The sequence below is a fragment of the Mirounga leonina genome, unplaced genomic scaffold (assembly GCF_011800145.1).
Source record: "Mirounga leonina isolate KUSES-001 unplaced genomic scaffold, KU_Mleo_1.0 Mir_223095, whole genome shotgun sequence".
Classification (NCBI taxonomy): domain Eukaryota; kingdom Metazoa; phylum Chordata; class Mammalia; order Carnivora; family Phocidae; genus Mirounga; species Mirounga leonina.
Genome location: NW_023270593.1, coordinates 1 through 15931, shown reverse-complemented (window position 1 = coordinate 15931; position 15931 = coordinate 1). Strand labels below are relative to the sequence as shown.

General features: G+C 36.3%; 1 protein-coding gene across 1 annotated transcript; it reads left to right on the top strand.

The window, feature by feature from the left end:
• The first annotated feature begins 3672 nt into the window (after positions 1-3672).
• Positions 3673-15657, top strand: LOC118026204 (uncharacterized protein C10orf67, mitochondrial-like). Its single transcript, XM_035028959.1, has 4 exons — positions 3673-4564; positions 12507-12650; positions 14123-14197; positions 15478-15657. The coding sequence occupies exons 1-4, from the start codon at positions 4349-4351 to the stop codon at positions 15538-15540; spliced, it is 498 nt and encodes a 165-aa protein (XP_034884850.1). The 5' UTR covers positions 3673-4348; the 3' UTR covers positions 15541-15657.
• The last annotated feature ends 274 nt before the right edge of the window (positions 15658-15931 follow it).

Sequence of the window (15931 nt, the reverse complement as noted above, 5' to 3'; positions counted from 1 at the left end):
TATTCAGTGGAAGGATTTTCCTTCATGGCTGTCCTTCAAGGTCACCTCTGAGTGAAGCTGTGGGACTATAGGTATCCCCCTTCTGATGGCAGCACCCTCCATTAACCAGGCTTGAGTCTTTTCTTCCTCAGTCAGCTGATCATACAGAACTTCCCACAAGGCTGCAACTATGGATTGAGAGGGGGAAGAGGAATGGAGCTGGGGCTATGGGCTCCTGGAAATGTCTTTTCCTTCTACTTGAGCCTGGTCTCTTATGTCACTTCCGTCTTAAGAGATTAAAGCTGCTCATGCCCAATTTTATAGTTTGGTGGGTCAGAGAAAACCCAATTTATCGTGGGAAACTCAGGCCTGATGACTCATGTTTATGCATTCAGTCTTAATAGCAAGCCAGGGCTGTTTCTCAAAAGGATAATAGTCATCTATACAAGAAGGCATATGATTTGCTCTAAAACCTAGATGTCTCCACTGTGATTTTCTTCGTGGTGCTTGCCAGATCACAGATAATCCCACTATTTGTCATAGACAAATAGTGCCGTTACCTGCTGGATCATAATGTCCAAGTGGAAGGGCAGCTTGCACTACAGTCTAGATTTCTTTTATTCCAGGCTCCCACAAAAACTGGCAGCCTTACCCGGGACTTGGAAAATGGGTTGAAGTAGCATACACAAATGTGGTATATGCTGCTTCCAGTCCCCTTTGACCAACATCTCCCCATTTCCCCACCCCTCAGCCTCTGCAACCACCAATCTCTGTTTCTATGAGTTTGGGTTTTTTAGATTCCATATATAAGTGAGATCATATGATATTTGTCTTCCTCTGTCTTACGTATTTTACTTAGTATAATGCCCTCGGTGTTCATCTATGTTGTCACAAATGGCAGGATTTCCTTCCTTTTTTTATGGTGGAAGAATATTCCATTGTATATAAACGTTACATTTTCCATATCCATTTATCCATTAATGGGCACTTAGGTTATTTCCATGCCTTGGCTATTTTGAATAATGTTTCAATGACCCTGGGGGTGTAAATATTGAGGTAATGACTTAATTTCCTTTGGATATATACTCAGAAATGGGATTGCTAGTACATAAAGTATTCTATTTTTAATTGTTTGGAAAAAATTTCCTTTTCTTAATCCAAATTCCACTGACCAGCCTTACCTGTCATTGACAACTCCCACCTTAATGAGTCACCTCTATGGTGATTGCCAAATGCTGATGCTCTCTTTTCCTCATTTTTTTTTTTTTACATTTGTTACCTTTATGTACCCCGTCTCCCAATCATGCTGGCTCTGTGCTCCTGCTCCTATTTGTCACACTCCCCTGCTACATTCTTGGCTACTAGGCCTGTTGGCCTTTGCCTCTGCATGGCTTCCAACCTTTCTCATCATGAAGAAATTCACTCATGTCATTGGCCACCATGTTGATTCCTCCACTCTGGCAAGGGAAGGGAATGGAAGGAATAGGTAGATGGAAAAGAAAGTGACTACAGGGGTGCCTGGGTGACTCAGTCGTTAATCGTCTGCCTTCGGCTCAGGTCATGATCCCAGAGTCCTGGGATCGAGCCCCGCTCTGGCTCCCCGCTCCGTGGGGACCCTGCTTCTCCCTCTCCCACTCCCCCTGCTTGTGTTCCCTCTCTCACTGCGTCTCTCTCTGTCAAATAAATAAATAGAATCTTAAAAATAAATAAATAAATAAATAAATAAATAAAATAAAAAAAAAGAAAGTGACTACATATGGTTTTAGTAAGCAGAACTGTGGGACGACTGTATCTTAGACTGAAGGTACTGCCCAGGTAGATATATTTTGAGAACATTTAATAGGTAAGTATGGTACATCAGGTATATGTAATGAGAGATGAGTTTACCACTGCCTCATATTTTTAGACAATATATTTTTATTTATAATTTATAATTTACAAAATAATTTATAATAAATTATTAATAGATATGTATAAATGAATATTTATAAATGTATATAAATTTATGTAAAATTTATGTGAATAAATATTTATAAATAATTTATAAATAATAATATAATTATATTTATAAATAAATATTAATAACTAAAATATAAAATTATAAAATAAATCAATAGTTTATTTATAATATAATTTTTATATAACATATTTTTGTTTACTTGTTTACTAGTTGTCTCTCCCTTTAGAATGTAAGTTCCATGAGAACAAAGACTTTGACTTGTCCATTCCTGTTATCTTTGGTGCCAGAAACAGTGCCTGGCAAACATTAGCTACCCAGTCATTCTTTGTTAAATGCATGAAGCTCAGACAAGGAGTTTGCACCTATATTTTGGAGGTCAGAATAAGAAGACTGAATTTAATTCTGTTGGACAAAGGAAGGCTATCAAAGTCCTTATAGCAGGAGAGTAAAACAACCTGAGTTTTAGTAAGATACCTCTAGGAATCATGGGAATGATAGATTAAAAAGACAAAAATTTGGAGGCTTATAGTAATTTTAGGAAACTTTTATTGTCTATATTTTGTGGGACACTTGTTTGAAGGTATAAGGATTTTATTTTTATTTCATGTTTTAAAAGATTTCCAAATGTATAAGAAAGAGAATTTCTGTAAAATTTATAAAACACATGTTCTAGAAAAAAACCTGCCACATGTACAATTTGTCATCGATAATAGTTGTCATCCTTGAAAAGTATCAAAAACATTTTCCCTGAAATTATGTCATCACCACTTAAAAATTGGTTTTCTCTTATTTCTTATAAACTGCTTTAAAACATTTTTTTTAAAATTTTTATCATAATTGATCATATGATTCATCCATTTCTATAGTGTAGTCCAATATCATACTTAATTTTAACATAATAATTATAATTTAGTGGTGGTTTTCACATATGATTTTCAAAAATGGTTACAAATTTTAGGTAGACAAATTTTTAAATATTGATGATCTTTTTAGTTTATTTATTAGATTTTAGTTAATTACTATATCTTAGTCTTAAAAATTTCGATACAGGATGCCTGGCTGGCTCAGTCAGAAGAGCTTGCAACTCTTGATCTCAGGATCATGAGTTTGAGCCCCATGTTTGGTGTAGGGATTACTTAAATAAATAAAAAACTTTAAAAAAATAAAATTAAAATTAAAAAATTTTCCATACAACAAGCATTTATTGAGAGGATTTTATGAGTCAGGACTCTGCAGTGTTTGAGATCTTACCCTACTTACAAGCTAACAAGTTTGCTTGTTTCATGGCCATTTGCAGAAGACACAAGACTCCTGGGTCAGAGACAAAGGACTTTATCACCATGGCAAAAACAGTATCCAGACCCTCATATTTATTTGTGTTGATTTGCCATGCCCCCTCAGGGCCATGAGGGTGACAGTAAAGACCCATCCTAGATACCTATATACACAGTGTGCTGCATTAAAGGAAGTGATCCCTGAGCTCACCACTTTCCTAGTAAAGATTATCAGCCTGCTTCTTGGCAGAAGAAAGGCATTACCTCATCCTTTAAGGCTGCTCACTGCAAACACAATTCTGAGGAATGGCCTGTGGAAAGAGTGGTCAGGATTTTGCATTCTTGGCATATGCACAAAGAATGTGCAGGGACACTCAGGATCCAAGGAGATTGCCTCTTCTAACAGTACTCTGGTAGTGAGAAAAAATATATATAGGCTCCTAAAATGAAATTAGAGCAAATCTAAAATATAATTTTCTGTGGAAAAACACCAGAAATATTAGTTGAAACTGAGATATACAATATTACTGCTGTTTCCTCCCCATCTGGATAATGCTACTGATGAGATCTGTCATCACTATGATATTAAGGAGTGTGTAGAAGCTTAGTTGAAAATTGAGTGGGGTTAATTGAAAAATCATCATATTAAGTGTTAAAAATTTTATAAATTTAAACTTAGTCTTTCTTGGTTGAATATTACTATACTTCAAAAGTTTTTTCCAAACCAGATGAAAAAATATACTTCAGAACACAGTAGTTGATAGTAACAAGTACCACCACAGCACCAAAACCAGGTAACATTTCTTGAGGGCTTACTAAGTGACATGCATCATTCAAAGTACTTCTAGATATTAACACAATAATCCTGACAATAACTCTATGAAATAGGCACTATTATTTTTCATAAGAGGAAACTAAGGCACAGAAAGATTAAGTAATTTACATAATGTCACATAGCTAGGATATCAGCATGCTTTCAGCTCTGACTGACAGACGCTCTCACCAATTGGTGCATTTATTATATGACACTGCAGGAAGGCCAGAGGTATGACAGGTTTTAGAGCTAGCTGAGTCAATGGCTAAACAAAGTTGGTAGTCAAAATTATTTCTGATTTAAAAAAAAAACTCATCATCTATGTACTGGCGTTGCCCTTTGGCTGGCCCCACTTGTGGTCACCAGATGGCTGTGGCACTTCTTGGCACTTTTACTCTCCATTTTTTTTTCTCCAGACTTAGTATTTCAGATGATTTGAAGATTGGCTTTTTCTGCACAGACCATGCTACTCAAACAGATTACAGTGAAATTCTGCCACTAAAAGAGTTGAGTTCATCTACAGAAAAGCTAATACGGGTAAATTGGATTTGTTTTCAAACTTCTGAGATTATTTTGGGTATTGTTTGCCTTGATGTCTCTTTCCTTCGCAGAGTTGAAATGACTAAAAATTTTAATCTTAGCGTCTTTTATAAGCTGAATTGGACGACAGTCGTGTTTTTAAAAATAATTTGTATCAACTACTGTTTATATTTATATCATGCTTATATATGTTAACCAGTTTAGTGAAGTATGTTTTTACTCTCTTTGGAATTTTCTATTTATGCTACTTTTTAGAAATTATGAAATACTTTTGGATTGTAGAAAAATGTGGAGAGTAATATAATGAATCACTGTGTTACCCACCATACAGCTTTGTCAAATCTTGACTTTCCACCATATTTCCTTTGGATCTTTTTTGATTGTAAAGAAACAGAACATTTCATACACCTCGGATATCAAGAGTTATTAAAATCCCTAATCAATAAAACTGTCACACTGGATAGCATACTACTATAAATACTCTCGTGTACTTTGTTTCTGTTTTTTCACTTAACAGTATAACTTGAAAATCATCCCATATTGGTAGTGTCCTCGTCATTTTCACAAGTGTATCTATCCATCATAAAATGTACATCATTTATTTAGCTATTCCCCTAATAATGGACATTTTGGATGTTTCAAATCTTCTACCGTGATGAAGAATTCTGTACATATTCAGAGGCCAGCCAATCTGTGGCATAAACTTCAAAGTGGAATTTCTGAGTCATAAGATGTATGCATTAGTCATTTTGAAGGATATTGCCAAATTGCTCTGCACGGAGATTGTACCAGTTTACACCCCCACTAGTAACTTTTGGAGGTGTCTCTTTTCTTACATACTTGCCAGTTTGTTGCCTTTTCTAGTAATACCTTCAGAAAAGTTTTATAACTTTATTTCTTTGCAACTGGGCATGTCCAAATGACCAAGTTCTGGTAGTAGAATTAGATTAAAATATTATGTGGCAGCTTTGGGAACCTTCTTTAAGAAACAGCTCACCGTGCACTTACTGTTTGCTACTTCACTTCCTCCTCCTCTTCTCCCTTCCTCCCTTCCTCCTTTCCTCACTCCCTCCTTCCCTCCCTTCCTTTCCTTATTTCTGTGCCTAGAACATGGATGCTACCATTTGTGCCCTGATTTTGAGGCAGTATACAGTATAGTGATAAGATAGAAGGATCTTAGGTCATTTTCACCCCTGATTGCCTACTCAATTTCTAGTGAAAGAGAAATAAACTTATTTCTCTTTTGTGCTTTTGTTATTTGGATTTTTAAAATCCAGCTGAACCAAATTCTTATGCTTATATCAGATTAAGGGTGTTTCCTCTATTTTTAATTGATGAAAGGCATCTAAAAAATATAATGAATGACAGGATTTGAATGCTTTTCATGGATCTATTGAGTCATATGGTTTTTTTTCTTTATGTGATGATGTGAAAATTGACTTTTGAACAGTAAGCCTGGAATGAACCCAACGGGACTATAATATTTCCTTCTGTTTTCTGCATCATTTGTATAATTCTACTAATGATTGTTTCCTATTCATGTTCATAAGAGACTGTCCTATAATTTTCTTTTCTTCTTATACTATTGTTGTTCAATCTCAGTACCAAGGTCATAGTATTTCATAGAATAAGTTGGAAGATGTTCCGTAGTCTATTCTCTGGAATAGTTGGCATGAGGTTGGAATTATCTATCTCTTCAGTGTTTGTTAGAACTTGCTTGCAAAACTGTATGTGCTTATTTTTATTGCTATTTTTATCTTGTTATGGATATATTAAGGTTCTCTTAAATCCTCTTGGGTCAGTTTTGACATTATGTTTTTCTATAAAAGTATTTATTTTGTCAAGTTTTCAAATTATTGGCATATTGTTGACTGTCTTATTTTTAAATCTTTATTGTGTCTGTAGTTACCTATTTTTTTAAATTTTAATATTAAAAAATAAAAAGCTAATATTGTGTGCATACCTCTTCTTTTTTTTCCTAGATGAATGTTGGCAGTTTTATCTGTTTCATTATTTTTTTTCAGAGACCCAACTTTTACATTTGTTAATCCTCTCTATCATATCTTTATTTTTAGTTCATAAATTTCTTATCTTTATTTTTTAATTTACTCTACTATTTTGTGTTCACTTTGTTTTCTTTTTCTGATTCCTTGAGTTGGCTCTCAGTATCAGGATGTCATAAAGCTCTATTTTTAGAAAATGCAACTATATTGGCTTAATCAAATAAGAAGTCACTTAGAATTAGACATCTGTAGTTGAGGCAGTAGCTCTCTGTTGTCATCTATATACCAGACTTGTTTTATCTTTTTCAATCTCTGTTATTAGTGCATGGCTTTTGCTTTCATATTTCTGACCTCACAGTAGCAAGATGGCTGCTACACTTCCAGCCTCCATCTGCATTTCATACAGTACGGAGACTATGAGAGAAGTAGGGAGGGCTGGTGGTGGTGGCCATGATAGGAAAGCAGGAACTTTCTATAGAAAACCCCAGCTTATTTATCATTGGCCTTAACTTGACCACCTTAACTGGGAGGAGTCCTAGAGTAGTGAGCATTTTAGTTGGACATATTTCTGTCTGGACAAAGTCCTAGTCCTCTCAGTAAGGAAGAACCAGTGTAATGGATAGTGGTTGTCAGCTACAATGCCTATAGATCATTATTTTTGTGGCCCCCTCTTTTCTTTTATAAGCATTTATAGGCTTATATTTCCCACAAATTACTTCTTTACCTTCACCCCACAAATTTTGAAATGTAGCATTTTTATTAGTATTCGTAATACTAATTATTTTTATTAGTTAATGCTTTTAATATTTATTAGTATTAGATTAAAATGCTCTAACATTTTCCAAGTATGCTTTTTAGTTATTGTTATGTTGTTGGTTTTTAAATTCAGTCCTCTGTTATCAGTGAAAATTCTTTGTGAGACAAATTATTTGGTGTTTGCAACTTGTACCAAGGCTTCGTGTGAGGTCAGTCTTTGTCACTGTGCCCTGGATATAAGAAATTAAAAATAATTTTCATTTGTTACTAGTTGAGAGTGTATATGCATATGTATGTGTATATGTGTATGTGTGTATATATATGTATGTGAATATATATATTTTGCCATTCTGTTCAATGCTAATATCCTTATATCAGCATTCTTTGGTATAGTGTTTGCCTGGTAAATCTTTCTCGTTCTTACACTGACCTCATTTCTGTGTTGCATTTTAGGTATAACTTTTACAGATTATAGATAGTAGTTTAGAAAACATCCAATCTTATAATCTTTTTCAACAACTAGTTTATTCTCTTAATATTAGTTGTGATTACTAATATGTTTTTATTTTTCTGCCAACTTATTTTGTAATTTCTCTTTAGCTTCTTCTTCTTTTATACTTCTTTTTTCCTACCTCCCTACTTTTCATTGGATTGATAAACTTTCTTTAGTTCCTATTCTCTCCTCTACTGGGAATTAAGTTAATCACGATATCTTTATTCTTTTAATGGTTGCCTCCAGTTTGAACATGTGCACTTGGTTTTACAGTGTCTGCACGTAGCCAGAATTTCTAATTTCTGTCAAATAATGCAAGAAACCTACTACCTTTATCTATAATCACCCCCTATCTTACACATTATTATTCTCAAGTATGTCAGTTCTACCTCTTTTTCTAATATTTTTGTAGTTACCTATTCATATCATTATTTTATACAGTTAATATTTGTTTTGATTTGCTCACATTCACTAATTTCTTTCTCACCATTACTTCCTATATCTCTTACTTATTTTCGAGTTTAATTTTCATTCTTCCTAAAGATCCCTTGATTCTTCTTTCAGCAAAGATCATGGTCTACTTAGTGGTAGTATTGTACAACCTCACATAACATGTAATACCCTTGCAATTGTATAGATCCATTTACCACCCTCCCCTGTCCTTTATGCCAGGGTTATCATATGTGTTACATCTACATACATTATACACTCAGCTTTGCTTTAAACATTCTTATATATCTTACACAAATGATGTTTGCTTTAAACATTCTTATATATCTTACACAAATAAGAGGAAAAACCAATCTATTATATTTATTTGGATATGTACTATTTCCAATGCTCTTCATTCTTTCCTGAAAATCTAAGTTTCCAGCCTGTAATATTTCTTTTTACCCTGAAGAAATTTCTTTAGCAATTCTCAGTCGAGGCAATAAATTCTCATAGTTTTCTTTATTTAAAATGTTGCATTGATTATAGAATTCTAGATTGATAAGTATTTTTTTTTTTTTTCTTTTCACTGTAGCATAGCTCTTCTGACTTCCTTGGTTTCTAATAAGAAAACTTTAATCATCCCAAAAGTTATTCCTCTGTATGTAGTTGTTTTCTTTTCTGTCTGCTTTCAAGATTTTCTTTTGGAGGTGCCTGGCTGCCTCAGTCAGTAGAGCATGCCACTCTTGATCTTGAGGTCATGAGTTCAAGCCCCACGTTGGGTATAGAGCTTACTTAAGAAAAAAAAAAAAAGATTTTCTTTTTATCTTTGGTTTTCAGCAGTTGAATTATTATGTACCTAGGTGTGGTTCATATGTATTTATCCTGCATGAGGTTTGTTCAGCATCTTGAATCTTTCTTTTTCACCACATTTGGGAGCTTTTTGGCCATTATATCTTCAAATATTTTTTTTCTACCCTACTCTTTGTATCCTCTCCTTCTGCAACTCCAGTTACTTGCATGTTATACCTCTGATTATGGACTTACATGTCCCCAATTTCTGTTCACTTATTAAATTTTTAAAAATTATTTTCGGGGCGCCTGGGTGGCTCAGTCGTTGGGCGTCTGCCTTAAGCTCAGGTCGTGATCCCCAGGTCCTGGGATCAAGCCCCGCATTGGGCTCCCTGCTCTGTGGGGGGCCTGCTTCTCCCTTTCCCACTCCCCCTGCTTGTGTTCCCTCTCTTGCTGTCTCTCTCTCTGTCAAATAGATAAATAAAATTTTTAATAAATAAATAAATAAATAAAATAAACATTTTCTTTCTTTTGTTCTACTGATTTATCTTCAAGTTCACATGCTTTTCTCCCATCATCCTTATTCTTCTATTAAACTCTTCCAGTGAATTTTTAATTTCAGACATTTTAGTTTTCAACTCGTGAATTTCTGTTTGTTTTCTTTATTGCCTATTTTTTCCCCATTTGTTATAAGCATATATATTCCTTACTTCCTCCTGCATAGTTATAATAGCTGCTTTAAAAATCATTGCCTAATAATTCCAACATTTGGGTAATATTGGTCTTGGTCTCAATGATGTTTTTTCTTGGGACTGAATCACATTTTCCTGTTTTTTTTTTTTTTCTTTTTTAATCAGGTATTTTGAATTATATCTTGGGTATTGTGAGTGTTATGTTCTGGCTTCTGATATTTATGTACATATTCTCCTGAAGACTGTTGATATCTTTGTTTTAGCACATAATAAACTTGTTTGGATTCAAACTGCAAATGTCTCTTTGTTGACAGCCCAAATCTCCTTGGGCTGCTTACAGTCTGTTCTATGTATGTGTGTTTTGGGGATCACCCAGAGGTTTGTTCTGAGTTTATATACAGATTTTGCACTCCTTCTCTTTGGTTTTTTTCTTTTTAGGAAGCCCACACAATCACATCCAGCATCTGTGGTTGCTCTGTCCCTTTATTATTCAGACCATAAAGGCCAATGATTTCTATTTGAGTTTTGGCTGCCTTGTGAGGTCACCGAACACAGCCACCGCAGCAGGCATCTCTCCTTGCATCAGTTCCTTCCTCCAATTTTTGAATCCCCTCCTGGATTCTCCTGCTTCTGTTTATTCTCCAGAATAATGATTGTGTTTTGTTCCTATTTTATCTAGAGTTTATAGTGATCTGTGGGAGTCTTAGATCCAGTGGAGTTTGACCATACAGGATTTCTGTGCCTTCCTTCCTCAGAACATGCAGTCCATACAGGACTGGGTCTTCTTAAGGCAAAGTCATCTCTGCCTGTTCCTGGAATTTAAGGAATTCCTTAAGACTTCACTTGCTTTCAAATATTTTTTAAAAATGACTTGTCAACATAGTACCCTTTGTGAGTTGACAACATGATATAAAGAAATAGGGCTATGAGTCAGTCATAACTGTTTAAATCTGGGCCTTCCATTACTGGTCATGCAATGTTGCATTAGATAGTCATTAACCACTTGAAGTCTTATTATCCTCATCTGCAAAATAAAATCTTATCTATAGTTTCAGGATACTAAAATGAGATTCTTTCCAGGATGCTAGTACACCAGGTATAAAATTCCAAAGTGAATTTGAGTTAGATCCCATTTGCAGGATTTGCAAAAGGAATGTTGCATATCAGATCAATGACTCTTAGCTTTTGAAATAGATCAAGGATAATAAAAAAAGAGTCAGGAGGTGCAGAGGAAAAATTACTGATTGAGAAAGCGCTATTACCATGCTCTTTATAGGGGAAGAGGTACCAGAAACGATCTTCCTTAACTCAAAGCTAGTAAAGCAGGCTTGTATGGAACCTGAAGTACGTTTGCTGCTTTTGGAAAACACAGAGGACTGGTGCTGATCCATGCTTAAGGAAACTAGGAAGATGGAGTTGCTAAGTTGGGATCATTCTATACTTCCAAAGTTGTTGGGGTGAGGAATGTGTGATTGTTTCCTATGGACCATATGTGGCCTATGAAAGAGAAAGAGAGAGAGAAAGTGCATCATCATGGAGTCATTCTGGGCCCTATCCAGTAGAATGATCTAAAACAACAGAGGACCCCCAACAGTCGGAAGAAGAAAAAAAAGCTCTATATTCATAGGGGCTGAGGAAGGAGTAGCAATGATCTCCCAGTCTTACTTTGAATGTGTTTAACTCATGGTAATAATATTCTAAATGCCACTTTGAGGCTGTGTTTTGAGTGACAGTAGGATTTTCTATTCCCAAGAATGAGCAGAAAGGCCCTGGAATTGATTAGAGTTTCCATTCAGGGCAGAGGAAGATTGCCTAGTGAATACATTTTAAATAGATGATGGGAGACAAAAACACATTATATGTTTTGATGATCAGAAATGATTCTTAGTCAACATGCTGGTTTGCTTGGCTAGTAAATTCACAACAAATGTTGATTTTTGCCTATCTTTTCTGATTTAACATCCGCATCTTGAACTATACCTTTTGGAGGTATGATAAAGGGTTGTTGTTAACCCAGGTATTTTATCCTGGATGGGAAGAAATGACCAAGAACCTTCTCTCCCTTACTCCATTAGCATATATTAATTTAGCAGATTAACTGGAGTTCTCCAATGTATACCATATTCCAGAGGTATTCTTAAAAAGCAGGACAGGCCCCTAACTACATTCCAGGTCATATGCCCATGTTGGGGAGGAAAAATTTTTTCTTTACCTTTCAACATTCTTCTAGTTGATCTAAGAATCAAATTGACAGGAGACAGATTAGCAGGAGAAAAACAATTTAGTAACATGTACACCTCCTGAATACAAGTGAGAGACCCAGGAAAACTGAGTAACTCTCTGAAATGGCCTTAAATACCACCTTCAACTAAAGACAAAAGATGATGTTGGGGGAGGAGGGGAGCAGTTAAGCGAGGTTATGAGGAAAAGCACAATAAACAAGGATATGATGGTTATGCAGGTTTAAATCTGCATAAGAGTTTCTAGAGATTTTAACTCATCCCCTTCTTGCTGGTATAGCTAGGGAAGGCACCCTTACAAGTGGAGCTTTCCCTTCTAAATGTAAATGTCTCTTATAAAACGGTAACTTCTACTCAGTTTTGGAGCTTCTCCTGCGTTTGCAGTTTCTTAAAAATAATCAGCCTAAAATAATCAGTATGCCAAAGAGACATATCAAAATTTGCTTTTCTACACCCAGAACCAGGCAATGTACTAGAATCTTTACACAGAGTGCCCTTACTCTCTTCAATAATGTATGTTTTTCCATTTTTCAGATTATTAGATCTCTTCAAGTGGATTTTGGGTTCCTCAAACAATTGCTTCAGTTGAAATTTGAGGACAGTCTTAAAGAAGAGTCTTTCAATCTCTTCACTGCTCTACATGACAGGATCCTAACAATCGAAAAACATTATCAAGAGGTACAAGTTCTCTCATTTCCTTTGTTTTATATGTGGATTGATCTTGTGCTTAGATAGGTATGTACTACAGTTTTGAATTTAGCAACTAGTGTGGGGGGCAATTTAATTTGCATATGTTGTGTCTCATGTAATAGCTAATCCATATAATAGCTTTCCTTTGTATCAGGAACTTTGTAAGTACTCTGTATGCAAATTAATCTAATCCTCACACTAACTTCATGAAGTAGGTGCAATTATTATCTCTCTTTTACAAATGAGGAAATTGAAGCCCAGGAAGTTTAATTAACTTGCTCAAGGCCACCAGTTAAACAGCAGAGTTTATTTTCCTGGCCAGACAGTTTGATGCTTGAGATCTGGCTCTTACGCACAATTTTATAAGATATTATTTGTACTTATTATTTCTGTAAGGGCCAAAGGCTTGAAAACTCAGCTGCTTCAAGGAATTTCCTAAATTCTTTGGTCAGGTTAGCATATTTATCTGTCATTAAGAATAGGGACTGCTTTTCCTCAGTTATAATACACACACACACACACACACACACACACACACCCCTCATCTTCTATTGACTCCACCATTCTGAGAACCACTATAAGCCTTTTAAATGTGTTTCCTCCATAAGTCCCTCAACAATGCTTAAATGAAACCCGATTATTCCTGATCTACAGATAAGGAAACTGAGATGCCAAGGTTAAGTAACCTGCTTCAGGTCAGACAGATTGAAAGTGGCACAATAATACTGAAATCCAGTTCTGTCTGACTAAAGCCTAATTGTTGTTTGCACTCCATTGTTATCCAAAACAATGGTCAACTGATTTGATTAATCAGAAAATGACTCTGTTTTATGGATTAGTGGCTCTAGATTTCTTTTTATGAGCATATCCCATTCAAAAGGTACAAGGACCAGGAGAGGATATGAATTACAAATAGGTTTTACTATTTTTAAGAGCAGTTCTAGGAAGACAGTAAAAAGACTTAAATATGTAAAGTGAAATAAAATGTTCAAATTATCTATATTTATTTTATCCATTTGAGCTCTCTATTGCTTATAGTTAAGTAAAAATTGAATGCAGTGTGGAGTACCTGGGTGGCTCAGTCAGTTGGGTGGCTGACTTGATTTCGGCTCAGGTCACGATCTCAGGGTCGTGAGATCGAGTCCTGTGTTGGGCTCTGTGCTCAGCCTGCAGTTTTCTTGAGACGCTCTGTCTCCCTCTCCTCTGCCCCTCCCCCTGCTCACATGCATGTAGTCTTTCATGTGCGTGCTCTCTCTCTCTCAAAAATAAATAAATAAATCTTTTTAAAAAATTGAATGCAGTGTAATAGCTATAGTGTTGGAGAAATGATTACAAATTGGAGTTTTCACAAGATTTGTGATGATCTGAATGATGGTTTTATACTGAGTCCTTTAGTAGGGTGAGAGAGTCATATTTGGAAATTCAGTATGGTGTTCATTGTACTTATTTTTGGTTTGCAGAATGAGGACATCATAAGAAAATGCTACAATCAGCAGTTGGCTGATGCCATAGCTGTTATCAAAGGAATGTATAAGGTGGGTTTTTAGTGCTGTCATGGGCAAGGCCAGCTTCCCATCCTGCGAATGCACAGAGTGGGGCTCACTGGGGGTTCCCAGTCTGTGTTTTTGGCTTTGAAGATCTGTCTGCTCAGTTTTCAGGTCACTGAAAAGGGATCAGGCCTAAGACTGTTCACACTCATGTTAAATCGACCAAAATAACATTTTATTGTGACAGATATAGATTTGCAGAGACTGGAAAATTCCAGTCTGGTGTCCAGGTAAGTGACGAAGTCTGTTTGGTGAGCATGCAGTTGGATAGAAGGTCAGATAGTCTCAGAGAGTTCATTGCGATTGCTGTAAATCCCAATGAACTGTCTCTGACCCTTGGTGGAGTAACTCTTCTACTGATGAGGACATGTCTATCTGCCATATATGGTGCTTCACTCTCCTACACAATGGGAGCATTCATAGTTTTCAATGATTACCTTTTTAGGCTTACTAAGGACCTTGTGCTTCTTTTAGATTTTATAACTGTATTCTTGTCTTTCATTTCAATAAACCTCTGGGAAGAAATATTTTTTATTATAGCAAATTGTGCATTGATTGCATACTTCTTTTCATAGCATTTATCACGTTTGTATTTAATTATGTAATTGCCTGTTACATGTTCTGTTCCATGCCAGACTGTAAGCTTTATGAGGGCAGGGATGTTGTCTGTCTTATTCATTGCTCTGCCTGCCTCTTAGTGCTGTGCCTGATGCATGATTAGCAATCAGCTAATAATTGCTAAGTGAAAGGATAGTTACCTGTATTTGTGGCAGATACTGGTGACTCAACGGTGATTCTCCTTCCTCCTTTTTCTTATTAGCAGAAGCGCTTCTTACTATGAAGCCACAATGCTAGATCCTTTCTTTCCCTGCTTCCTTTTCAGATATGGTGTGAACATAGGCAAGGTCAGGTGCCTGACCAATGTGACCTGAAGCTAAGTTGGCTGTGAGGTTTGGGGAGGAGGTTATTCTTTGTCACTTAAAGAGCTTTGTGGGGGGGCACCTGCATGGCTCAGTAGGTTAAATGGCTGCCTTCGGCTCAGGTCGTGATCTCAGGGTACTGGGATTGAGTCCCACATTGGGCTCCTTGCTCAGCAGGGGGTCTGCTTCTCCCTCTGCTGCTCTCCCTGCTTGTGCTCTCTCTCTCATGCTCTCTCTCAAATAAATGAATAAAATCTTAAAAAAAAAATAAAGAGCTTTGTGGGAATAAATATCCTTCTTTTTTCTTTGTTTGACATTGTTGTCTCCTGATGCTTGGACTTGCTGCAGCCGACCTACAACCAAGGACTGAGATGTTTTGGATGTGCTAAAGGTAGCAGGGTGGAAAGATAGTAAGCACTGGGGGCCTTGATGAACATCACTGAACAACTAAATAATTCTGGACTTGCCCTGCCTCTGGCCCTTTCATTTCATGAGATAATACCCCTCCTAGTGTTCAAGCTGCTGGTTCAGTAGTTTCCAGCTGAAAATATTCCAGGACCTACTGCTCTGACAACAGTCTCTGTGACTCTGTGCCAGTTGTGATTCCAAAAGTGCTGTGACCCTATCTTTCTCACCTGCTGTGTTACCTTGCTCCTCTCCCACACAGAGGTGGAGCCTAATTCTCCCTCCTTGAATCTGGGCTGGTCTCGGTGCCTTGCTCCTAGGTATAGAAGGTGACGCAGCACCAATTCAGCGGTTAGGTCAAAAGAAGCCTTGCAACTTCATTCTCTTCCTCTTGGAA